Genomic DNA, 25,606 nt, shown 5'->3' with positions numbered 1-25,606 from the left:
TTAGAACACAGATGTTTTAATGGCTTTGGCATATAATGTTCCATTTCAATTCCTATATTTTAAGTTGTGAGCATAAAGTAAAACAATTAAGAATCATTCTCTTGTGGTGCTTTAAAAAAATAACAATTGCTTATTCTAGCCTGAAATTTCATAGACTCCAGCCCATTGGCTCAGATGAATGTGGTGGGTCATTGCTAGGGTTTCCAACCTCCAGGTTGTAGCTGGAAATCTGGGATTACAACTGATCTTCAGGTGACGGAGATCAATTCACCTGGAGAAAATGGTTGATTTGTAAGGTGTACTCAATGGCATTATACCCCACTGCAGTCCCTCCCCTCCCCAAACCCTGCCCTCCTTAGGCCCCCAAATTTCCAGATATTTCCCAACCTGTAGCTTGCAGCTGTAATCAGAGGGAGGCAGACTTAAATCTATGGGCCTTAAAGTATGAATTAAAAACCCATACAGTGGAGCCAGTGACAAAAATGGGTATTTTTCTATATGCTTGGGGAAAATGCCAGATTTGCACAATCTAAAGCAAACAAAAACAGGATTTTGGATTTATACACTGCTTTTCTCAACCTTAAGGAGTCTCAAAGCAGCTTACAAACCATTTTCCTTTCTCTTCCCACAATAGACAACTTGTGAGGTAGATGGGGCTGAAAGAGTTCTGAAGAACTGTGACTCGCCCAAGGTGTTGGAGGCTTCATGCGTTGGAGCAGGGAAACACATGAAGTTCACTAGATAAGAGTCCACCGCTCATGTCGATGAGTAACGAATCAAATTCAGTTCTCCAGATTAAAGTCCACCACTCTCAGGCCCCTTACCACACATGCCGAATAATGCACTTCCACACTTGCAAACAATTGTGAAAGTGGATTGAAAGTGCATTATTCTTCATGTGCGGAAGGGGTCTTAAACACTACACCACGGTGACAAAGAATAAAAAATAAATGTTTGCATCTTTAAGAATATACCGCTGAGATCTTGCAATACCATACTTAATGACCATTTTGTGGGTTGCTGGCAACCAACAACCAATATTAGTGAGGATTCGAAGTCTATGGGCAATTTCCCACTGAAAATTAAAAGTAGATTAATCCAAATTTCAAAATGAACGGCAACTTTTCATTGCGGATTCAACATCCTCACTGCACCATTTTTCCAGGGAAGACTTGTAGGCCTGCATCGGATTTCAGAAATGCAACAATCCCCACTGCCGCGCAATTGGCTTGGCGGGTCTTGGCGGTTCTCTCCTGATTGGCTGTTGTGCTGTGTTGGGGCAGGAACGTTTCTTCCCGTCATCACGTCAGCCAATGAAGACATGAGACCGTGAGCAAGGCACCCCCTCTGAGTTTAAACATTATGCCTTGCTCTCGTTCTCTCATTAGAGAAATTAAACGTTACACCATAACAGAAGAAGCCGAGTGAAACGAAACCAAATGTGACAAAACCAAAAATAAATAACTGTGCGCGCATCGTGCATGGGCCGCCACACTTTGATTGGCTGGCAGCACTTGCGTCACTGTGAACGGCTGGAAATTGAACTACATCAGGCCCCCGAACCGCCCCACTGATGCGGATTGGTAACGTGTTTTGCCAAAAAGTTGCACAAGCAACCAAGTACAGGAGAGATGCGGGATGGGGTGGGGTGGGGGGAGCGACAGAGCTGGGATTTATTTGCTTTCCAAGGTTTGGCAGTGGGGAGAATGAGATGAAACCTTGATATTTCAAGTGACTATCCTGGGATTAATAGCCAGTGAGGAAATCGCCTATGTTAGTCTCAATGTAGGGGAGCGTAAAGAAAGAAACTGTGTGAGGAGGACGCTGCAGCATAGCTAAGACAGGCATAAGGTTAAAGGCAAAACCACACTTCTGGTGTTGGCGACAAGATAACAGCATGATTAGAGTCTCCTGCAGCTTTTGGAGTTTTTTCATTTTTGTTTTGTTCTGCTGGCTGTAGAAAACTTCATGGCTGTTGAAACAGGATTTTCTTTCCCCTTTTGCTGAGCTTGGCTATTTTGTCTAATTAAGGGTGAAAAGTTGAAAATGTCTTGTTTTGAAAATGTCTTGTTACATTGGATAATTGGATAATTAAAGTCTTAGTGTATGCAAACTGGTAGCAGAAGTAAACTCCTTCTGAAGTGGCAGTAATCCTGGTGCTAGTGGGAGTAAACTCCTAGTGCCAGATTCTTGAGATATAACAAGAAGAACAACTGACTTAAAGTAATTAATTCTTATTTTGAAGGATTGTAAAACATCTTATCTATTGGCTAATTTATTAACTCTAAACACCTTTAGCTGCAGCAGCTAGTAATGGAAGCTGCAAGGCAGCTCATGAACCAAGGGATTCAGTTTTTCCCCCAGCACCTAAGCAAACTAAGATTGGAGATTGCTTTGCTCCAGATATTATCATTTCTAATCATTTTGCAGCTTTAGCCAATTTTGCCTAAAATGCCTGAAAATCCTGTGCCAGGAGCATGCCGTGTGGGCCAAACTGAGGACTTAATATTCTTCTCACAAGATGAGGAGGAAATTGCTGGAGAAACTGATAATACCTTAAAAGAGCTATTGCAAATGACAGCTAGAACTGTAAACTTCATATTCAATAAGCTGGAAGTGGTACATTCCAAATTAGAGTAGTCAGTTGCATCAGTGCCAACCATAAACAGTGGGGAATCCTCAAAGATCTGCTATAATGAACACCTTTTAACTAAAATGGCCCCTCAAACTCCTCGTATTGACATAACAAGAAGACATGAAATGAAGGATTTCCTTACCAATTAATACTGCAATCTGTCTGACCATTTGTCCTTTCAGGGGGAATATCCCAACCTGGAGCACAAACTCACATGTGATACAACATCTAAGGACTCTTTTTAAAGGCCATGTTTGATCTATGGATCTTAAATCAGTAGAGACTTTTAATAGTCCTACCAGGCTTATAAAGTGTTACTAACTTTTGAAAGCCCCAGCATTCCCTGTTGTTTATTACAACAAAAAACATTCCTCAACTCATAGGGAATCTTTCCAGTACAGGTGTTTGAGAATACAGCGCTATAAAAAAACCACCATCTCATCAAAAGAAAAAAAAACAGAATTGCAACTTTATTTGCCACATGTGTGATCGTCTTTGTTTTAGAATGTTCCGTTTGGGTCCTAGTGCCCGCCTACCTAACAGAACTAGGTAGGCACTAGGACCCAAATGGAGCATGCTAAAACAAATCTCCCCTACTCCCAAATCTTGCATCTACACAAAAATGTAACAGCAAACAACTGATCTACTAAAGGAACTGATATTAGTTTTTCACCAAATTACCTGATTAATTGGGCTGATCCACTTGTTATCAATGAGCAACCCCTCACTGAAGATACAATAGTGGAGAATCAGATCTGTTCCTTCTTAGCTCTTCCAGCATCTGAACAACTAGTGGTTATTAATAGGCTAGACTCCAGCATTTAAGATCTAAACTCTTAGGAAACAGTTAATTCCAAACATCTGTTCCGTCATTAGTCCACATAGCAGAGGACCTGCATCCTGCCCAGGCTCCATCATCATTTACCACTCAGCCAATTGGAGCCATTAATGAAGACGATGGAGCCCATAAACAATGTCAGAAGAATTATGATCAGCTTATACAAAATCCAGCGACCAAATAAACGGCTCCCCCTAAGAATGGCTGTATTTTTACAAATGCTGAAGGGTAACTGGATAAGACTGAAAAATTGGATTGACAATTACTTTTACTCTCTTGGAATCTTGGGTGGTAGTGGAATAAACTATATAATCCAGATTTCCTCTTATTTTTACACAGATTCAACATCCTATTCCTGCAGGAAACATGGGTATCAGAACCCTTTTAGAACCCTTACAGGAGAGAAAGGGGGTTATCAATCCAAACTCTTCTTCTTTAGCCTCTCATGGAAAACCTTTAAAATCTTTAGTTAATCTGTGCAGTGGATAGTTGACTATGAGTGCAGAATGGCAAGAAGAAAAATGGCCAAATACATGTGACAGGTTGACAGAATTCAGTTGGAACTTCTATAAATCATCTTATTTCTGTCAGATCATCTTTTAAACAAATACTCAAACAAAAGAAATCTAAACACGCTAAAACATTATGGCAGGAACTTGAGCAGGTTTTAAAAGGTTAAAAGTGAAGTTGGCAAATACTGCAAAAAAGGCCATTACCTATGTTAAGACTAAAGTATTTGTTTTTAGAAAAAGGCCTAGGAACTTTCAATGGAGCATAAATATTATTCCAATAGAGCAAATTAGTACCTTGAAATATCTAAGAGTAACTTTCAGTGAGACTCTGGCTGTTTCCACATGGGAGGTAAACAGCACCCCAGGGACGGCAAAAACGCCATCCCTGGGGAGGCGTTCGCACAGCGCTGTGCTCATGCTGTCCAAGCGGCATGGAAACGCCATTTTTGAACATCGCTTCACGAACGAGGTTTTTCAAAAGTGGCGCCTTCCACCTGCTGCCGTGCGAACAGCAGCGGGTGGAAGGCAGCATTTCCCTCCCACCTTCCCTGACCAGCTTACCTGCTCCTGCTGGCTCCCATTGCGTTGGGGAGGCAAGGGGACACGCCCAGAGGTGGGATCCAGCAGGTTCTCACAGGTTCCTGAGAGTAGGTTACTAATTATTTGTGTGTGCCGAGAGGGGGTTACTAATTGGTGATTTTGCCACGTGATTTTTGCCTTAGTTGCGCCCCTCCTCTCAGCAGTAGCGTGCAGAACTTGAAGCAGTCTAGAAGGAGGTGCACCGGCATGCGTGGCAGCCTGCGCCTGCATGCATTCGTTTCCCGTCCAAAGACCGGCGCAGCAGCTGCATCCTTGCCACAGCCCCGCCCAGGAATGCCCCGCCCCCGTCATGCCCGGCCACGCCCCCGTCATGCCCCGCCCAGCCCCATTGGCGCTATGCCACAGTTTGAATCCCACCACCATGGGAACCTGTTACTAAAATTTTTGGATCCCACCACTGGACACGCCTCCCAGCCTCCATCTCCAGAGCCGTCACTCTGGCCAGGGGGGCGTGTCCCCTGGCCTCCCCAACATGACGGGAGCCAGCAGGAGTAGGTAAGCCGGTCAGGGACAGCGCAGCCTGTGTGAAGGCTGCGCCGTTGCCTGTGCTCCTACCGGGACTGTCTATGTGAAGGTCCCGGGAGGGTGCATCAGCATAGTTTATGCCGATGCACCCCTGCTTGCTGGCTGTGCGGAAAGGGCCTCTAAGTTGGTCAGCCCAAGTGTCAGCTATTCGATCTTCAGTCCTAAAGACTGTGGGGGCGGGGGCATCCTGAGGTTTTATTTTACCAAAGGAGGATTTTTTTTATAAAACTAGTTTTTTTTATAAAGCTATAAACCCTCAAGCTAGTCACAAGAGAGGCTATTCTTCCACTCCTTTATGGCGTTGAGGGGTGGGGCTAGAATGACAATTTGGTCCAAAATGTAGAACCTCTACAAAACCCTTTTTATGTGCAGAATTCTAGAACTACCCAAGGCGACTCCAGCAGCCTTGATGAGGGCTGAGCATGGAGTGCCATCAGTTAAGACCTGAGTACAGGTCATCCTATTAAAAGGCTGGAACAGAGTACAACCTCTAGAAATTTATTCAGCAAATTGAGTTCTGATGAGTTGTGGTGTGATGATAAGTTACAAGTATCTACTCAAAATAATAGCACCCCTTCTTGCTTTTCAATACCAGGTAGCAGGTAAGTTGGATTAAACCTGCATGACTGGATGTACAGATGTGTTGCCATGTTTGACAGACAAGTCATATCTCAGTCCAACTGTTCCCCTTGGTTTAAATTTATCCAAAAATAGCACACAAGATCTGAAAACTTGACAAACATCACTTCTCATAATCTCAGAATGGCACTTACTTCTGTCCATTTTCAGGTAATGCCGACAGCATTATTAGCTAGAAGATACTCCCAGACTCAATTGGTCTTATGCCTGCGCCTATGTGGGGAACCTGTAGCAGAGGACTTACCACATAATGCTTTATAGTGTCTTCTACAATGAACCCAGTGCTAAATTTCTTACTGACATATTAATGAGTCTAAAATTCTGACCTTGAGAAATTGGTGCTGCTTTTATCAGACAAAGATCCATCTATTTTATACAAATCTTCACTTTTTGCCCTGGCTGGTAGAAAATTATGGTCTAAATATACCACTAAAAACTCTGACTAGGTTTTAAACTACCTTAACATTATTTAACATGCATTAATGGGTTTTATGAAATAACTACCCTGTTTCCTTGAAAATAAGACAGGGTCTTATTTTAATTTTTGCTCCAAAAGATGCATTAAGGCTTATTTTTAGGGGATGTCTTATTTTTTCCCCATGATTTTGCACCCCCCACATGACCAGATCAGATGCGCCAGGGAATCTGTAACTAGGGCTTATTTTTGAAGTAGGGCTTATATTTCAAGCATCCTCCAAAAAAAAAAAAATCATGCTACGGCTTATTTTCAGGGAAACAGGGTAGCAGCAAAGTCCATTGTGAGGGAGATAAAATGGGTCCTAGTAAAGGGTGGAAGAGGAAACATCTCCCCCTGCAATGGGCTTTACTGGGGCCCTCTCCCAGCATGAAGCTTGCCACCTACCTGGTTCTGGGTCTGTGGCTTGGGAGTGGGAGAGGTTGGACAGGTGTGGCTTGGGGTAGGTGGGAGGGTCAGGATAGGGAAAGAGTGAAAAGGAGTAACTTGGGGTGGGGGAGAGAAGCAAGGGGTGGGTTGGGGTGAGGGTGGAAATGTGAGGGTGGAATGGGGAGAGGGTTGAATGGAGAGAGTTGGATGGTGTGGTTTGAAGTAGGGGAAGAGTGGAATTCTGAGGACACATGAGGGTGGAAATGTGAAGGGGGAAGATTGTAAGGTGTGGCTTAGGGTGGGGGAAAGGTTGGAACGTGTGGCTTGAGGTGGGGGGAGAGTGGAATTCTGAGGAAATATACGCGTAATGATTTTTTTTAGGGAACAGTAAGGGAAAATAGACCTTCTCTGAATTCCTTACCATTCTTCTATTAGGTTAACCAACTTTGTTTTGCCTGTCCACACTGAACAGACAGGCATTGTAATCAGAAAAAAATTACAATAAATCAAACAAGGTCTTTATAGTCTGAAATACAACATGGAAAACGCTGGAATGCAGTGCTTTGGCAGTGTCCGGATTACCTAATACATGAATAAACAAATGATTTTAACGTTTTAAAAGGAAGCTGGAGCCACAGCAGCCTATCAGGTTGAAGCCCCCTGATCCCAATTTGGGCAAACCAGAATCAAAAAGGGCAAGAGCATACCCCACATCAGATTACTGCTTTGATAATGCAAAGAACAGACAGTAAAAACATGTGATTAGGAACATTGTGAGGAGAAGATAATGCATGCAAATATAGGGGACATTGGGCAATGATAGAAACCTGTTACTGTTTTAATGAAGACTAATGAAGACAAGAATAGATGATATGTGGGTATCACAAGCCATCTGTGACACATTCATAGTGCACTCCTACTAACCTATTGAAGTAAATGGCCTTTGGAAAGTGTAACTGTTTAGGAATGTACTATCCTACAATAACTTTCAGAAATTTATTGTAGGATAGTACATTCCTAAACAGAAGCAAATATATACTTCAGTGAAACTACATTTTATATTAGGTTCCCCTTTTTTCAGGTAAAGAAGCTGCAGGTGAATACAGAATTAAGTAGAAAGACAGGACAACTATAATCCTAGTCCTACTGCGTTATTTATTGGATGTCTTATAGAATCATAGAATCATAGAGTTGGAAGAGACCCCAAGGGCCATCAAGTCCAACCCCACAAATGCAGGAACATACAATCAGAGCACTCCCAGCATATGTTCATCCGGCCTCTGTTTAAAAACCTCTAAAGAAGGAGACTCCACAACTCTCCGAGGCAGTGAATTCCACTGTTGAATAGCCCTGATGGTCAGGAAGTTTTTCCTAATGTTTAGGTGGAATCTCTTTTCCTGCACCTTGAATCCATTACTCCATGTCCTAGTTTCTGAGGCAGCAGAAAACAAGTTTGCTCCCTCTTCAACATGGCATACCTTCAAATATTTAAACATAGCTATCATGTCCCCCCCTTAACCTTTGATTCTCCAGACTAAACATCCCCAGCTTGTAGGGCATGAACTCCAGACCTTTTATCATTTTTGTTGTCCTTCTCTGGACCCGTTGCAGCTTGTCAGTATTATGTTGTCTGACTAAATTGGTTTTATATGTTTTGTAATTTCCCTTGGGTTTCAGTGATAAAGGTGGGTTATAGATAAATAAAATAAATAAAGCAAATAAAAAGTCTTCACCCTCTTATCTTTCCTTCCAAGAAATAACAGATACGGGGACCTGTACTTTTTATCTCTTGGGTAGAAAAATAGCTTGGGATGAGTAGATTTTTTTGCAAGCAAATGGAATGGGAAAGAGAGGATCGCTGCCCCTCCTCCAGTAGTCAGCCTGACACCACCTCCACCTGCTTTTGATGGAATTACTTGGGAAATGCCATAGAGATGTTCACTAGAATAAGTCAAACACTTTTTCGTATACCAAAATTAACAGGCAATGTTTAATAAAGTCTGCTTCACAGAGTAGATCCTCGCTTAAAGCATCACATCAACTAATTTTTCACATTTAGAAAATGATGGCCTATGGGGCATAAATATAAGATACCTACCAGGAGAAGTTCCATAGGAAACTCAACAGGGCTGTGTTTGTAAGTTATCTTAATGCATTTACTGACCCTCAGCATGACCAAAGCAAGCAAAAACAGCAGTATACTGGTAGAATTAGCTTTTGGGAGACCCATGCAATAGTGTATCAAATTCTGAAAAAGAAAATTCCAACAGAAAGGTCAAAAGGAGTAATATTTATGGGTGTTAATTTACTTTAAAATAAAGAAGTAATTACTATTTAAGTTCTGCTTACAGAATAAAACTACTTGACATAGATGATTATACTGATATAATGGGATTGGTGGTGAAATGTGCTGCCAAGTTGCAGCTGATTTATGGTGAACCCATACAATTTTCAAGGAAAGAGATGTTTAGAGGTGATTTGCCATTGCCTGCCTCCATATCACAACCCTGGAATTCCTTGGTGGAATTCCTTTCAAAATTCAAAATACTAGCCACTTTTGGCCATTCAACTAGGGTCTTACCAGCCATAAATCAAGGCCTAGACCTCGTTGCCATTGGCACAGTGGCATCACTTCTGGAAGTCACATCATCAGTGACGTAACAGTTGCTCTGGTATTTAGGCAAAACTCTATGGTAAAAACAGCTTCTACCATAGAGTTTTTGCCCAATGCCAGAGCATTTTCCATGTGATGACATCACTTCTGAAAGTGACATCAGCATGCCGGCAATGACTAGGCCTAGGCCTCAATTTGCAGCTGGTAAGATCTCACCCCTTCCCTGCCAGTTACCTCCTTTACACTATTATTGGGACAGGACATTTTTTCTCACGGTCCATTGAAAACCCTAACCCTTGGCAACCCATTTCCCTAAAATTGTACCCCCATATTAGCAAAACCATTACGTTATTTTTTTTGCCTACCCTTGGGGGTCTGTGTATCCCACATTGGGAACCAGTGATCTAAATTAACGTAAACTTGGTAATTCCTTAAACAGTTCTCCTTCCCAGTCAAGAGAGAGTCATGGCTTTCAAACAAACAAACAAACAAACAAACAAACAAACAAACAAACAAACAAAGGCTAGATTTACTCACATAAAAAATTGCCAACGGTCCTGAATGGAAGTCAATTACAATCCCAAAGATAAAGGAAAACTGGGATACAATGACATGCAATGCTGCTGCAGTGAGGTAAGCATTAATGAGAGTTTCTGACAGGTAGGTTGTAACATATCCCACACCGACAAAACCTAAAAGTAACTAAAAGAAAAACACAGGCGACACAAAAATGAGAGAATAGGAGCTGTAAGGCTGAGGCGTTCACCCCAGCCTCCCACAATGCCCTCTATGTATGTTCTTCAAAGAAATCACTGTATAAATCAGTATCCTCCAAAGACACAATCTTATAAGAAAACTTTCTACCTGAATTATTCCAACCAAAAATGTTGTAGATGCAGTAAGAGTCACAGCTTCCATATATATTTTAACTGATTTGTCATCAGATGTGTTGGCCAGCATGCCATCACTTGGCAATGTAACATTGAAATTAAGAGTTGTCTGAAAGTTTGCTATCATTGCATTCAAAATGGTGAAAGAACCTGTTGCCAAGAGGATGAAAACAAATACTGAGCAAACAAAAATCAGTACATTAATAGACCTTAACGCATCTGTTAAAATCTCCCATAGGGATAAAAGTAACCAGTCTGAATTGAATGTGCATGGCTATTTTCAACTGCCTAGGGACCAGGGTGCTGGCCTACAATCTTACTTTTTACATGAACAGAGAGAAGGTTGTGAAGGGGCACCTCATAGAATAACCCTACCCTTGTCTGCCAGCTTGTTTGTTTAAGCAAATATTTTCCTGCTCCCTATCTTGGAATATTGTTGGGATTTTCTGAACAATTTATATTCAGAGAGATTCTTAAGTAGATTCTTAAGAGTAATGCACAGTGGCAAAAAGGAAAGATATGGAGAGATGCTGAGTTTGGTTTTAAGAAGAAAGTTTGCTTGCATAAAATAAAGGAAAGGTTACATGGGTGAAAAACAAGAAATGCTAAATTAGCAAAATACACAGTTAATGCTACATCTTGTATAATTCTAACAAACAAGCCTTGTGGCTTCCAGCAAAGGTGACAAGGCGTGCAGGTGTGTTCTAACAAAGAACTAGAGTTAACATTATAGCCTCTGGTTTATGTGGTTACCAACATGTAAGCAATGGCGATCTGCTGACCAATAGCTGACCAACAGACTAGGTCATAAACAATGACCTAAACAACTGCTTTACATACAAACAGTTAACCCTTTGGTAGCTGGATTGTGTGAGACACTTGCAATTACCAACAAATATCCAGCAACATGCTGCTGCCAGGAGTGGCAGTGATCAGACTAGTCTCAGAAGAAGCAGGAGGCATCAAGTATGATTAATCAAACAAAAGCACAATTACAGTCTCTTTTTTTTTGCATTAAATTCATATACAAAACAAATGTTTTGCTTTTATTATTTTTATTATTTTTATTTTGAACAGATTTCTGGAGAAATAGAAAAAAAATTAAACTTACAAATAATACAGGAACTGATACAGATACAAATGTGACAAAACCCGAGAAAGGAAAATTATAGCCAAAAGTAGGAGAACGAATAATGGTGATAGAATGAAATGGTAAGAAAGAAGATAGATGAAGCTAAAACCAAATCTTTCCTAATGTTATTAATTTCATTAGTATACTTAAACAAGCCATTTTGAATACATGAACATGTACATCCCATCCTGCAGCCTTCCTAAATGTTGCCTCTTCTTTAAGGATCTCCCTGCTATTCTGCATTATATAGCTTAAAACCTACAAAGGGCAGTTGCTTTGACACTAGGGAATACCTGCTAGTTGCTTGTGAGCTGGATGAATTAAAAGTGATAGGGCTGCAGCAGGAAACACATCTGCAAATACCTGAGAGCAACTGTACCTTGTCCACTTGAATAAATGAGAGTTGGGAGAGAAGCATAAGGGCTTATTGCCTAGGACTGAGCTCGTCTGAGAACCCATGGTGATAGGTTAAGCATGTTGAGATCTTTTCCCTCACAAGATGTACACAGAAAGTAGTTTGAGAATTTCAGAGGGAGCAAATAAACACTGATTTGCTTTTACAAAAACATTTTTCTTCCTGCATGCAACAGATAACTAAAGAATTTGTATGGTTCTGCTTCAGTTCAGCTTCAGTTCAGTTCTTATAAATATTTGCCATGTTACACATCTCAGCTATACAGAGATTTTAAAAATAACTCAAGTTCATGTTAATGGGCAGCCCAATCCAGAGGCCGCATCACCTCCCGAGGACTTTCAGGCAGCATGGGGAGGTTGCAAAACAACCCCCCCCCCCCTGCCTCAAAGCCCTCCTTAGGGCTGAAAGGAGTTCGGGGTGGTGTAAGTCCGAGGTGTCTGTGGTGCTCCAAGCTTGGAAGCCAGGTGGAAGTCAACGATAGTCAGATCCATCCCTGGGAACACCCGAGCCCACTCCCACCCCCCATGTGCCAGGGTCCACTCGGACTCCAGCATAGCTCTGCAGTGGTGCCCACTTCTGGGTTTCACCGCTGCAGAGCTATGGGGTGCCCAGATGCTGGTGTCTTTGCTCTCTCTGCCAGAGGGGGTGTCCCTTATGCCAACAAAGGGGGGAATGCACACAGGTTCCATTGGCTCATCCCCCCCATAGAACTGGATCATAATATTCAGTTTAGAAGTTACAATTAACAAAAAGATTTTTGAAAGTTGAGCTGCCTACCATCTTTCCTGACAGATGTAAATAGAATCTATATACCCTTTAGACTCATTTAACAGAACAGAGCAATACCTACCAATAGAGATATGGTGTGAAGTTCCAAATATAACGTAAGTTAAAGTGGAGAAAAATGCAGAATAAAAGCCATTGACAGCTGGTAGTGGTAATCCAGTTAACAATACTGCTGATAGTCCTGAAATAATGTATGTTTTTAAAATTAGTTTCTATATTACTTTTTATTATTATGGAGATCAAAAGACAAGATAATATTGAGGCATTATTCATTGTGTATTGACAGAACAATAACCTGTCTTTGGAAATATTTTATTTTTATTAGATTTATATCCCACTCTTTCCTGATTACTGTCAGGCTCAAGGCAGCTAACAATTAAAATATAGTCAGTTTAAATTCATAGTATACATGATAAAATGTAAAACCTTTTCAAATTTTAAAATTCCAGTTGGCACCCTATCAATCTTAACATCACACAAGATAACCAAGCAGTGCGGGAAGGAAAGGGAAAGGGAAGTTAGGGAAATGGTAAAAGAGGGCATGTAATTATACGTTGTCCAAGAGAGGGAGCTGCAACTAAGACCTTTTAGGAGTTGTATCATGAAGGCACTAAAAATGAAGCTCCAGAATATAGGTCATGAAGCAGATGGGGAAGCCTTAACAATAGTCTTTGTTTCTAAAGCTTTCTCAATAAAATCTTAGTGACTAGAGCTAAGCCTCTGTATTCCACAAATTATGTAAGCATTATTAAAATATACACAACTCTCTCTGAACTGCATGTGTCTCCCTCAGTGGCGTATGGCCCTGGGGACAGGGGGTACCCACTGTCCCTGGGCACCACTAATCTGGTCATGTGGGGGTGCAAAATCAGCCCCCACGTGACCAGGAAGACGGCAAGCCAGCAGGATGTCCTGCTGCCTTGTCACCTTTGGGCACCCTTGGCCCCGCCCATGTCATTATTGTCATTATTGACATGGATGGAGCCAAGGAAACCCAAGGACACCCAAGCCTCGCCCCAGCTCCTGGCTCCCAGCCGGCAGTCCCTTCTGCCCTCCTCTCTCTGGCGAACAGAAGCCACTGAGGCTCCGTCCTCAGCTTCTTTGCTTTTATAAGCACAGGGGTGGGGCTGGGGGCAGGGCCATGCCCCCGAGGGGTGGAGCCCTGCCCCTGTGTGGAGCCTCAGTTGCTTCTGCTTTCCCCAGAGGGGAGGGCAGAAGGGACTGCCAGCTGCTGACTGGGAGCCAGGGGCTGGGAGGGGGGCAGAGCAGGGCCCAGGGGCTCATCCCCCTGAGCCCCACCCCCTGAGCGTAGCGGGGGGCACCTGGAGAACGGCTGTCTCTGGGCGCCATTTTCCCACCATACATCTCTGGTTTCCCTACCTCATCCTGATATCTTTTCTGTGTAGGGTTGGTTGTCACAATTTTCCCTGGAAATGAAACCAATCCTCTCTAGGAATTGATAGATATTCATAAAAAGATCTGAAGTTGCATTCAGATATTCTCATAAGTGACATCATACTATCAGCGCAATAGCCCTCTTTAATTTTTCTCCTGCTGCCATTCTTAGTAGTGCCGGGAAATTGGAGTTTAGGGCATGGGATCTCCCACCCCACCAGAGGATTGGCAAACCTGTTCCTGCAATTGCTATTTAATATTTACAGAACTGTTCACAATTCTCCAAGGATTATGTATAATGTGACTTTGGTCTGGATAAATACATGTTAAAAAGTAATGCTATGTAAACTTTTTAAATAATTTTTAGTATTGAACATGTTATATAGAGCAGCATGAAAATCAGAACTCAGAAGAAATCAATTCTAGTTTTCAAAGTGTTACATTATTTCACCACAATCAAATTGCAGATTACTACATTTTGCTTAACAAAATACACATAACATTTACTATTCACTTTTGGAACATATATTATCGAATGAGAGACCTCTTCACAATTTAGCAGAAAAAGAAAAGGAAATAGACATCTCTTTACCTTGAAGTAGCTGTACCATCCCTACACTTATGCCAGCATGCACATCTCGTAAAAACCATTCTGTGATATGATACGACCACATCCAGTTAAGAATGGGAAACATCTTGAGCATGATCTTTCTGAACCTTTCCCATGAGAATCTGAAACGATCAGACTGTGCAACTAAACAGTAGAATGTCTACCAAGAAAAATACTTTGCAACTAATGAACTTTCTATATATTAAATTCATTATTTATTCCTTTTAGAATGGTGCTACTCACTGCACACCATGAGGAGAGCCACATTCACAATTACCATCCACCCAAACAGCCACATTGACTTCATTCCCTGGCAAAAGGCTTGCACCTTAGAGAAACTTGTAGCTTACTTATGTTCCCTGGCAGCAGCTGATTCAAAGTAGAAAATACTTGCCAACAAAAAGCCACACCAGCAAGGACCTTCCTTACTCTCCAGAAAGATAGAACAGGTCCCCAATTGGGGAACGGTACTCAGAAGAGCCACATACCATTCCCAAGCCACTGAGTATCACTATTCTATACCTTGTGAACAGTTCTAGCAGTGGCGTATCTACCTAGGCGCCACCCTTTGGTCACGTGGGGGGCGCAAAATTGACCCCCACATGACCAGGAAGTCCTGCTGCCTTGTCGTTTTCGCGTGCCTCAACCTATCCGTGTCAGTCAAGGCATGCAAAAACGATGAGGCAGCAGGGGGAGGGGAGGTGGGCACCCTAGAGCTTGCCCGTGTCCATGGTGACATGGGTGGGGTCAAGGTCAGTGGGGGGTTGGAACCTGGGGGCATCAGGGGCGGAGCCGGGGTGGTGGTGGGGCAGAGCCTGGGGGGCATCCTGGAGACAATTTGTCTCCGGGCACCATTTACCCATGGTGCGCCTCTGAGTTCTAGAGCTTCTTTCTCTATTAAAAAAACCTTTCGGTGGCCTTATATAATTTATTCATTCATAAGAAATCTACATGCAATAAGAAAATATGCTAAGTGTTTTACTTCAGAAGTGAATGATTCTAAACCTATCGATGTTGTTTTCAGGAATAACTGAGGTATGTGTTTGGCCTCTGACATTTCATAGCATTCTTCTATAAAACAAAAATGCAATATTGTTTAACTTTCTACTTTCAGCACTGCTATTTGCTTGGATATTCATGCCAAAGATGGAGAATTGTACCATCATTCTTTGATGATATCTTCACATAAGAGAGTCAGCATGATGTAGTAGTTAAGGTGTTGGACTAGGATCTGGGAAGCCCAGGTTTGAATCCCACTCTGCCAGGGAAACTTGCTGGGTGACCTTGGCCCAGTTACACACTTTCAGCCTCAACCCTGGCAAATATTTGGATTGGAGACCTCCAAGGAATGCAGAGGCAGACAATTACAAACCACCTCTGAATGTCATTTGCCTGAAAAAACCCACCAGGGGTCGCTGTCAGTCAGATGTGACTTGATGGCAAAAAAATAAATCTTCACATTAGAAGAAGTGTTTGGATTTATATCCCCCCTTTCTCTCCTGTAGGAGACTCAAAGGGGCTTACAATCTCCTTTCCCTTCCCCAGTGGGTACCCTATGTCCCCTGGAGCCCTCTAGTGGAGGGCGCAAAAATTCAGGTTCGTTTGTGTGTTTTCTGTATTTTTTAGTATTTTTCGGTTTTTTGCCTGCAGGGGGAGCAGTTTTTAGGCTAGCAGCACCAAATTTTCAGGGATTTTTCAGGAGACCCTCCTGATGATACCACCCAAGTTATGTGAGATTTGGTTCAAGGTGTCCAAAGTTATGGACTCCCAAAAGGGGTGTCCCATCCCCCATTGTTTCCAATGGGAGCTAATAGGAAATGTATGCTACACCTTTGAGGGTCCATAACTTTGGACCCCCTGAACCAAACTTCACCAAACCTGGGTGGAATCATCAGGAGAGTCTCCTAAATATACTCTGGAATTTTGGTGCTGCTAACTTAACAAGTGCACCCCTGACAGCAGGCACACTCCTGAGCCCTCCAGGGGAGGGCAGTATATAAGTTTAATAATAAATAAATAAATGGATAAAAATAAATAAATAAAATTTCCTCCAGATTCTCCTTTTAAATCCACTCCCCTTTGGTATGGACTTAAGGGGAGAATGTGAGGTCCCCAGTTTAAACATTGAAAGTGATGCTGCTTCAGTGAGGGGGATAATCCACCCCAAAACAGCATCACTTTCAATGTTGTTTTGACTGGGGACCCCAGATTCTCCCTTTAAGGTGGATTTAAAAGAAGAATTTCGGCTAACTAGTTTAAACACCACTGAAAGTGATGCTGTTTCCACTGGAGGTGTTTTGTGAGAGATGATGCTGACATTTGTTTGGTAAATGTTTTGCTGGGGGTTATTTGTGAGAGATTTACATGCTTAATACACACTTGCACTGGCTTGGAGCTGTATCTAAGGCTAACAACCAACCTCACAGGGTTGGTGTGAGGACAAAATTAGGAAAGAGAGTTGATGGGGAGAGAGCCATGTATGTTTTGCTGGGGGTGGGAGATGTTTTGTGAGCTGGTGCAAAAAATCATTGTTTGGTCGTGGTGGGGGAGGGTGGCCACCCAAACAGGGGGGAAGCGCCAAACTCAGGTTTTGTCCCAGGGATCAAGTTTGCCTAGATACGCATCTGTCCTTCCCCCCTCACAACAAACACACTGTGAGGTGGGTGTGGCTGAGAGAGCTCTGAAAAGCTGTGACTAGCCCAAGGTTACCCAGCTGGTGTGTGTGAGAGTGCACAGGCTAATCTGAATTCCCCAGATAAGCCTCCACAGCTCAAGCGGCAGAGTGGGGAATCAAACCCTGTTCCTCCAGATTAGAATGCACCTGCTCTCGGCTGCTCCTAAATTAATTACTAAACATTACTAAATTAATTGCACTCTCTACAATGGCTGTAGAACTGCTTTTCATAATATTGGCCTCTAATGCCAATAGAGTACATTTAGGATTTCATATAAAACCAAAAATCCATTTTATCATAACTAATTTTGTATTCTTCACATTAGTGGTGATGTGAAATGTACAAGGCACATTTTGTAAACAATATTAAGTATTTATAAAATTCAGCAGGGAACTGGGATTTATGGTTTGATGTTGTTGCTTCTTACCTAAAATACAGTTTCCATATTAATTTCAAAACAACAAAATTCCTGATGTGACACTAACCTGCACTGGATCTTTCGTCTGCCTTGTGTGGGAACAAAATCCTTGTCAGTTTGGGAATAAATCCTTTGGTCATGATCTTGTTGAAATTCTTCTTCATTGTATATTTTTCTGTTAATTTTATATGTCACTCTTGTTGGTTGTCTCATACTAGTAATTTCAGCAACTGGTTCTATTTAGTCACATTAATATTGGCAAGTTCATAAAAACATAATGAGATCAGGAATATTAAAAAGTTTTCTCTTTTCTGGCAATTATGCTTCTGAAATCAGCAAAACTGTACTAGAAACAGGCTTGATCTTGGAGTATTATTACTGAAATTTCCAATAGATATGTTTGGCTCTAAAATTTAGCTGGGGGTGAGGTGGGATATTGATTAGAGCCATGATACGGAAGGACAGAAAGGTAATTCTCCCCTACATTTTTTTCACTAAAAAAACACCTCTCCTGAGAGTTGTTTTAAGCCTCAGAAGTGAAAAAGAACAGGTACCAATATCTCGCCTGCTTATTTTTGGTTGCGGAAACAGTATGAGGGAACAAGTTAAAACCACTTTTTCTCCAACACCAGAAGTTGTTTTTTAGGGCCGAATTATATTTGGGAGTTCCAGTCATGAAATTCAAACATCATGCATAGTTTGGCCAACCAATCGTCAATCCACAAACAGCACCAAGCCAATTATTAACCAGTGTTACTAATATTCTTCCTACATCATGTGTTGTTAATTTTAGGGAAATGTTATAATTTAAGAGGTCTCACATATGATTCAGACTAGCCCCTTTTGATTTCAAATGCAAAACCCTCTCTCACTTATTCAAGATTAAATTTTCTCTAAATATGAACTTTATGCAAAACACGATGTTAATTACCCTACACGCAATGTAGCTGTCCTGTAGTATTCACAGATAAGAGGTATTCACAGATTAATGCAATGTATTTAAGATTTATTAATCAAAATAATTACCACAGTTCTTGGATAGACATCCTCTGGTACATGTGCCAAACAGCGACATGCTAGACCATTTTACTCAGCACAAAGGACTGGTTCTCTGTCCAATCAACCAAGGTGAGCCCCCGAGACTGTCATTCCCCCCAGGACATATTCATATTCACAGATAAACAGTACATTTTTAGCACTCAGCTAAAAATGTCATTTATGTATGGATGCCAGCCTCTAGATGGGACTTGAGGATCTCCAGAATTACATGTCATCTCCAGACTACAGAGATCATTTCCTCTGGAGAAAGCGGATGCTTTGGAGGGTGAACTCTGTGGCATTGTACCCCACCGAGGTCTCTGTCCTCCCCAGGCTCCATCCCCAAATCTTTAGGAGTTTCCTGACCTGGATCTTGCAACTCTACCCCCCCCCCCCCCGCTATCCCTACCAATGGCCAGGGGGGACCTGGCAACACCATGTTTACCCCTGCTCAGTTTAAAACTCCAGTATAGATTGAATTTTTACTGTATCAAAATCATGAATTGAAAAAGGCCTTACACTGCTATGGCCACTCATCAGGATTCAATAATAATTCCTTCCCCCAAATTCCAGTATCTTGATAATCCTACTATTCAAATCATTCTATGAAAACATAGGCAATAAAAGGGGACAAAATGAGGGGGCTAAATTGATGCGTAAGTTAATATTTTGTGAAATTAATTGATAAAAATGCTGTTATTAGGGACAAAAAGAAATTGCTCAGTGTAGTTGTCAATAGAGCTGTGAATACAACCCAGATTAGTGAGCATATGAGCACGAGCACAGAACGAAGTAGAGTTGCCAGCCTCCAGATAGGGCTTGGAAATTTGCTGGAATTACAGCTGATCTCCAGACAAGAGGAGAAAATAGTTTCTTTGGAGAAAATAACTGCCTTGAAGGATGGACTCCATTGTATTATACCCTCTAAGGTAACTTCCCTCCCCAAATCTCCAGGAATTTCACAACCAAGAGTATGAAACCCTTAACAAACACATGAACTCAACAAATCATTTCCATATTATCCTTCTGTAACTCTTCTGTTCCCTTGCTTCCCAGCTTTTCCTCACACTTGTCCATTTCCCCCTTTATTCCCCTTCAGTCATATTTTTCTCATATGCTCTCCTGTCTCCTCCATTCTTCATTTATATCATTTTACTTGGTGGCTTCATCAGTTGTTAAGTGGAGGTTGTTAAGTGACAAAGCCTTAAGTAGGCCTCACTATTCAGGAGTCCCCTGACCCTCCACTTTCATCCTTTCATCAGAGCATCTGATGAAGTACTGAAGGTAAAAAGTACTGAAGGGAAAAGTACTGAAGGTAAAAAAAAAATTCTTACCATTTAACCCTGATATTTTTACAGCAATCCAGTTGTAATCCTTACTTTTTATTTCAAGGTGTTTTTTAAAGACACCCTGCAAACTCCTTGTTTGGTGATATATTTCATAGAGCAAAATGGATCTCCATATATGGAAGAAAAGGCGGGAATTCAGTGGGAAGGCAGCTCCCCTCCCTTTGTTGCTGAATCCTGTCAGTTTAGAGAAGCAACAAGAGTTTCTCAAAATCTAGTTTGTCCAACTGAAGTTGGATTTTATAATAGTTACACGTTTAATAATATTTCTTATCTATTTCAAGCCATGTAATAGGAAGTGAAGGTGGGAATTAATTACATGAAACACAGTTGACAATTCATTATAATAATTGTTTATGTGTGTTAATTGCTACCCTCCAACATTTCCAGATGAAAATATTTATCTATTTATTTGATTTGTACCCTGTCTTCCCCCAACACAGCCAGGCTCAGGGTAGCTTCTAATAACAACATGATATAACATCAGAGCATGAAAACATACAACTTTAAAGCCACAATTCCTATTCTAAAATTGCAAGAAGGCTCATAAAAGTAAGCTGTCCTCAACATAAGTCAGTCCAAAAATATAGAGATGACAGCAGAAAATAGACATATGCTTGTAACTTCTATATGTTCATAAAAATATGTCAATATTTTATATAACAGTGCTGCTATTTATACAAAATACTATTTTGTACAAGAATATTAAATATGTGAAATATTCTGCTGAAACTCCATACCATACTACCATTTGCATACAGTGCTGAAATTCTATTTTGCCTGTTGCATTCAGTTACTGTTGTCTGTTGCATTCAGTTACTGTTCAGCAGCTGATCCACCACTGATTCAAAAGCTGAATTTGAGGCTACACAACTCTTTACACTTTCTATAGTATTTAGCTTACAAATGTGTAAGTGCAAGCTTCCCACTCCCCCGAACTCAGTTGTTAATAAGAGAGGCAAAATGGGATTTGGGATCTCTTTGGAAGCCAGACAAATTACAATTTTGAATGAAATATTTAAAAGAATGGAGAATCAATAAGACAAAAATATAAGTTAGAGATTTCAGGATGATCCTGGATGTTGATGAACAGATGATATTTGGGTTCTATCGATCTATTTTTGTTTTAAAATGTCATTTGGGTAAACATATTTTTAAAAGAACAAGTTACATGAATAATGAAAATGTCATTCCTTAATACTTATTGATCCCTGTTCTTAGAAGATGTATGAGATGCCTTCTAAAAGCCATCCAGCATCAGTAACTCAATCTAGTAATCCAATGTTATGAAAATAATTGATGCAATTTATTAAATAGGATATCAAGAAGTAAAATTAATGAATATATTTTTATTTACTTTTAATATACTTTGTAACCACCAGAAGTCAAGACACTCTGACTTTAAAGGCAACTACTTGGACTTTCAAAAATGTGTTTTTGCTGACTATTTTAATTATGTCTGTATTTTTTTCAATGTTTTGGTTTTATTGTTGTTATCCAACTTATTCCTGAAAGGAAAACAGTTTTTTTAAATAAATGAATGAATAAATAAATAAGATGGAATTGTTCTTCCTCACCCAAAACTGGCAGTTCTTCAACATCTACATAAGAACATAAGAACAAGCCAGCTGGATCAGACCAAAGTCCATCTAGTCCAGCTCTCTGCTACTCGCAGTGGCCCACCAGGTGCCTTTGGGAGCTCACATGCAGGATGTGAGCCTTGGCTATTAATGGCCTTCTCTTGGCTGCTGTTGCTCCGATCACCTGGTCTGTTAAAGGCATTTTGCAATCTCAGATCAAAGAGGATCAAGATTGGTAGCCATAAATCGACTTCTCCCTCCATAAATCTGTCCAAGCCCCTTTTAAAGCTGTCATCCAGGTTGAAGTGGCCATCACCACCTCCTGTGGCAGCATATTCCAAACACCAATCACACGTTAGCGTGAAGAAGTGTGTTTCCTTTTATTAGTCCTAATTCTTTCCCCCAGCATTTTCAATGAATGCCCCTGGTTCCTAGTATTGTGGAGGAAGAGAGAGAGAAAATTCTCTCTGTCAACATGTTCTACCTCATGCACAATTTTGTAGTCTACAATCATATTCCCCCTAAGCCGCCTCCTCTCCAAACTAAAGGAGTCCCAAACGCTAGCAGCCTCTCCTCCATAGGGAAGGTGCTCCAGTCCCTCAATCATCCTTAAGGTTGCCCTTCTCGGCACTTTTTTCTATCTCCTCCAATATCCCTTTTTTTTGAAGGATGCGGCTAGAGCCAGGAACTCGGACACGAGGTGTACTCCAAGTCGCAGCTGTGCACTGCTTCTTTGTATATAAAGGGCATGAGCCAATCTTTGCAGTTTTATTATCAATTCCTTTCCTAATGATCCCCAGCCATAGAAGTTTGCTCTTTTTCACAGCTGCCATGCATTGAGTTGACATTCCCATGGAACTATCAACTAAGGCGCCCTAAATCCCTTTCCTGGTCTGTGACTGATAGCACTGACCCTGTAAATGCGTGTATGTGAAGTTTGGATTTTTGCCCCTATGTGCATCACTTTACATTTTGCTACATTGAACTGCATTTGCCATTTCTGAGCCCACTCACCCACTCACCTGAATTTATCAAGGTCCCCTTGGAGCTCCTGTAATCCTTTAGGCCTCACCTCACCCCTACATAATTTGGTATCATCTGCAAACTTGGCCACCACGCTTACTCCACTCCTTACTTCCAGGTCATTTATGAATAGGTTAAAGAGCACTGGTCCCAAAACGGATCCTTGGGGGACACCACTCCTTACATCTCTCCATTGTGAGAACTTCCCATTTACACCCACTCTTTGTTTCCTGTTTCTCAACCAGTTTTTAATCCATAGGAGGACTTCCCCTCTTATTCCTTCATTGCTGAGTTTTCTCAACAGTCTCTGGCGAGGAACTTTGTCAAAAGCCTTTTGGAAATCCAAGTAGACAATGTCCACCGGTTCACCCCTGTCCACATCTAAAGGGCTTCAAAGATGATAGGAAACATTCTAGTTAAAGGTATTCAGTATTTGTTAACATGAAATGTCTCTGCTGTTTGTCTCAGCCATTTTTTATTTGCTTTGCTCTGTTCTGTCTCTCTTTTGTTTGTCTCAGCCATTTTTATTTGCTTTGCTCTGTTCTGTCTCTCTTATTCTTTGCTAGTTTTTTTCATAAGTGCCTACCATTTTGTGTCATAATTCCAAATGTGCCCACAGACTCAAAAGATTGGCAACCCCTGCATGAGAGGGCTAGAGGAGTAGACTGCAGCAGTGGTTCTAACCATTTGGGTACAGTGACCCACCAGTCAAGATTTACTTGATATTGCGACCCAGTTCTATCAACCAGAATACTTCAGGACAGTTCAGTGAGATTCCTCCCTCCCTCACCAGTTTTGGTGGTCTGAAAGGTTATGTTTAAGACCTATATAAATGCATCTAAATTCTCTCCCTGATGGTATGTGATAGTGATGAAAAGGTCTTTTACTCCTGAATTATATTTCAGCCTGATTGTTCTTTGGCACAGAGATCAAAAGAATTGTGGGAACACAAAATAATGCTTGCATACAGTCTCCAACACCTGGATAGAGATGCTTGTTCAAATCTGGATACAAACCACCTCACTCTGTTTTAAAGATCTGTGACGAAGTTATGAGGCTTCTATGCAATTTTGGAAAAAAACCCAGAAATCTTTGAAAATTAAGAACAAAACAAAACAAAAAACACCAGCTGAACAAAATACTAGAATGCCCACAGCAAGTGGAAGGTATTCCAAGATTTCAGTGCCTCTATAGATGTGTGCAATGTGTAAACTCAAGAGAGAAAGAGTAGTATTGGGGGAAGAAAAAGAAAGCAGAGAGATAATTATCCTTATTCCTTATTCAGGATAATAAGATGATTATCTTCTTTGTAATGTTGTTTTTGTGTTATTTAAGGATAGTTGTAATAATATAAAGATATTTGTAAAAGGTTTTTCCTTAGAGATAGAAGGATAGGATTAAGTTATGATGATTGAAGTTAGTATTTCAGTAAGGCCGCTTCCGCACGGCCCATTTATGACGGGCTCAAGCAAAAAAGGTTTCCCCCAGGCCGTTTATATGCCAAGGCAACGCAGCAGCGTGACCTGACTCTTCTTCCTCTCCCAGAGCGGCTGTCAAGCGCTTCAAACAACAACCCTTTAAAGGGTTGTTGTTAGAGGGAGCGTCTTCCTGTGGGTGTAACTGGCCGGAAACGCGTTCTCGTCTCAAGCCATCACGGGAGCCCTCGACTGCGGGCGATGCAGAAATTGCCCACACTGTCCTCCGACCTCCAGGGGTCGGATGCGGAAGCGGGCTGTGGACGCCTTCCGCAGGCTTAATGAGGACACCGTGAGTGGCGCAGGAGAGAGCGCTCCATGCGGAGTCAGCCTGCATACCAGCCTCCTCAGCCTACCCCCACGCCGGCAGAACTCCTGCCGGCGTGGGGGCGCCTCCTGGCCGTGCAGAAACGGCCTAAGATTAGAATTAGAATAGTGATATGGGATTAGAATTTCTTAGCAAGAAGTTTTAAAATATCTGTTAAATCAAGAACTGTATTGTGAAATGTAGTATTGTTGTTTGCATCATTGTATTATTGTTTTACTGTATGGCTGATAAAATGAATAAAACTAAAAAAATATAGGTGTACAAGAAAGATCTCTGAAGAGGAAGGGATCAATAACTTTGCCATTTCCCTTTCTCTGTGGGTAGGACACAGTAACAACAGAAAAACTGTGCTATTACCATCATTCTCTGTCCTCATAGACTTTGCATTAATTTACTTTCATATTGATTACACATACATACATACATACATACATACATACATACATACATACATACATACATACATACATACATACATACATACATACATACATACCTACGCCTTTATTGGCATAGATTTATAACACAATATAAAAGGAAGTTAACTAAAAAGTTACAGTATACAATTATTCAATATTATTCATCATTCTTCATTTCCACCAATTGTATGCAATTGTTATTAGTCACTTATTATTATGTGTTACTCATATATTCATTATTTAGCATATTCTCCCATGTTATTCATGTTATTCATCATTATTCACTACTTCCTCTAAGTTCATTTATTTTATATTTGTAGAATTTTGTTAACATTAAATTGCTGAATTGAATCTTGAGTGAAATTGTATTTTGAATCTAATTTAATGCATTTTAAACATTTTAAATCTGCCTTTCCACTCAACTAAGGAGCCTCAGAGTGGCAAACAATCAAATCACAAGACAATATACAGACCTGTGAACAGGAAAGAGGGTCACTTGAGAGTCATTTTTGGGAGTGCCACACAAACAGAAAAGTCTTTACCCTCTGGCAGAAAACAGTGATAGAAGTAAACAGATACATTTCTCTGGGAAGATAATTTTGTAATTTTGGTGCCTCGACAGACAACCCTTTCTTGGATGGCTGCTATATTGTTTCAGATAGTGGGGGCATCTGAAGCAGGGACTGTGAGGATGACTGTGGTAGTTTAGAAGGTTCATATGGGAGTACAGAACTCTCAAGGTATAATGACTTTGTGCTGGATAGGGCTTTAAGTATCAGCACCACACCCTACATTCAGTGGCCTACCGCTAATGGGGACATGGGGTAACCAGTGGTGGGATTCAAATCAGAGGCGTTCCTCCCATAGGG

At 41.2% G+C, this 25,606-nt stretch overlaps 1 protein-coding gene across 1 annotated transcript in view; it reads right to left on the bottom strand.

Annotated features, from left to right (window-relative positions):
- SLC26A8 (solute carrier family 26 member 8) overlaps positions 1–18,603 on the bottom strand; it is a 41,986-nt gene extending 23,383 nt beyond the window's left edge. Inside the window, exons 1-7 of the mRNA XM_048497861.1 lie at positions 18,555–18,603; positions 17,596–17,764; positions 14,418–14,557; positions 12,495–12,611; positions 10,072–10,247; positions 9,745–9,909; positions 8,692–8,841 (exon numbers count right to left, since the gene is read on the bottom strand). Coding sequence (XP_048353818.1) covers positions 8,692–8,841; positions 9,745–9,909; positions 10,072–10,247; positions 12,495–12,611; positions 14,418–14,557; positions 17,596–17,764; positions 18,555–18,603 — 966 coding nt within the window. The remainder of the gene's footprint in view (positions 1–8,691; positions 8,842–9,744; positions 9,910–10,071; positions 10,248–12,494; positions 12,612–14,417; positions 14,558–17,595; positions 17,765–18,554) is intronic.
- Between the last annotated feature and the right edge of the window lie 7,003 nt (positions 18,604–25,606).

The sequence above is a fragment of the Sphaerodactylus townsendi genome, linkage group LG05 (genome assembly GCF_021028975.2).
Source record: "Sphaerodactylus townsendi isolate TG3544 linkage group LG05, MPM_Stown_v2.3, whole genome shotgun sequence".
In the NCBI taxonomy this organism is placed as follows: Eukaryota; Metazoa; Chordata; class Lepidosauria; order Squamata; family Sphaerodactylidae; genus Sphaerodactylus; species Sphaerodactylus townsendi.
The sequence above is the reverse complement of the archived record's forward strand: the minus strand, read 5'-3'. Positions and strand labels throughout refer to the sequence as shown.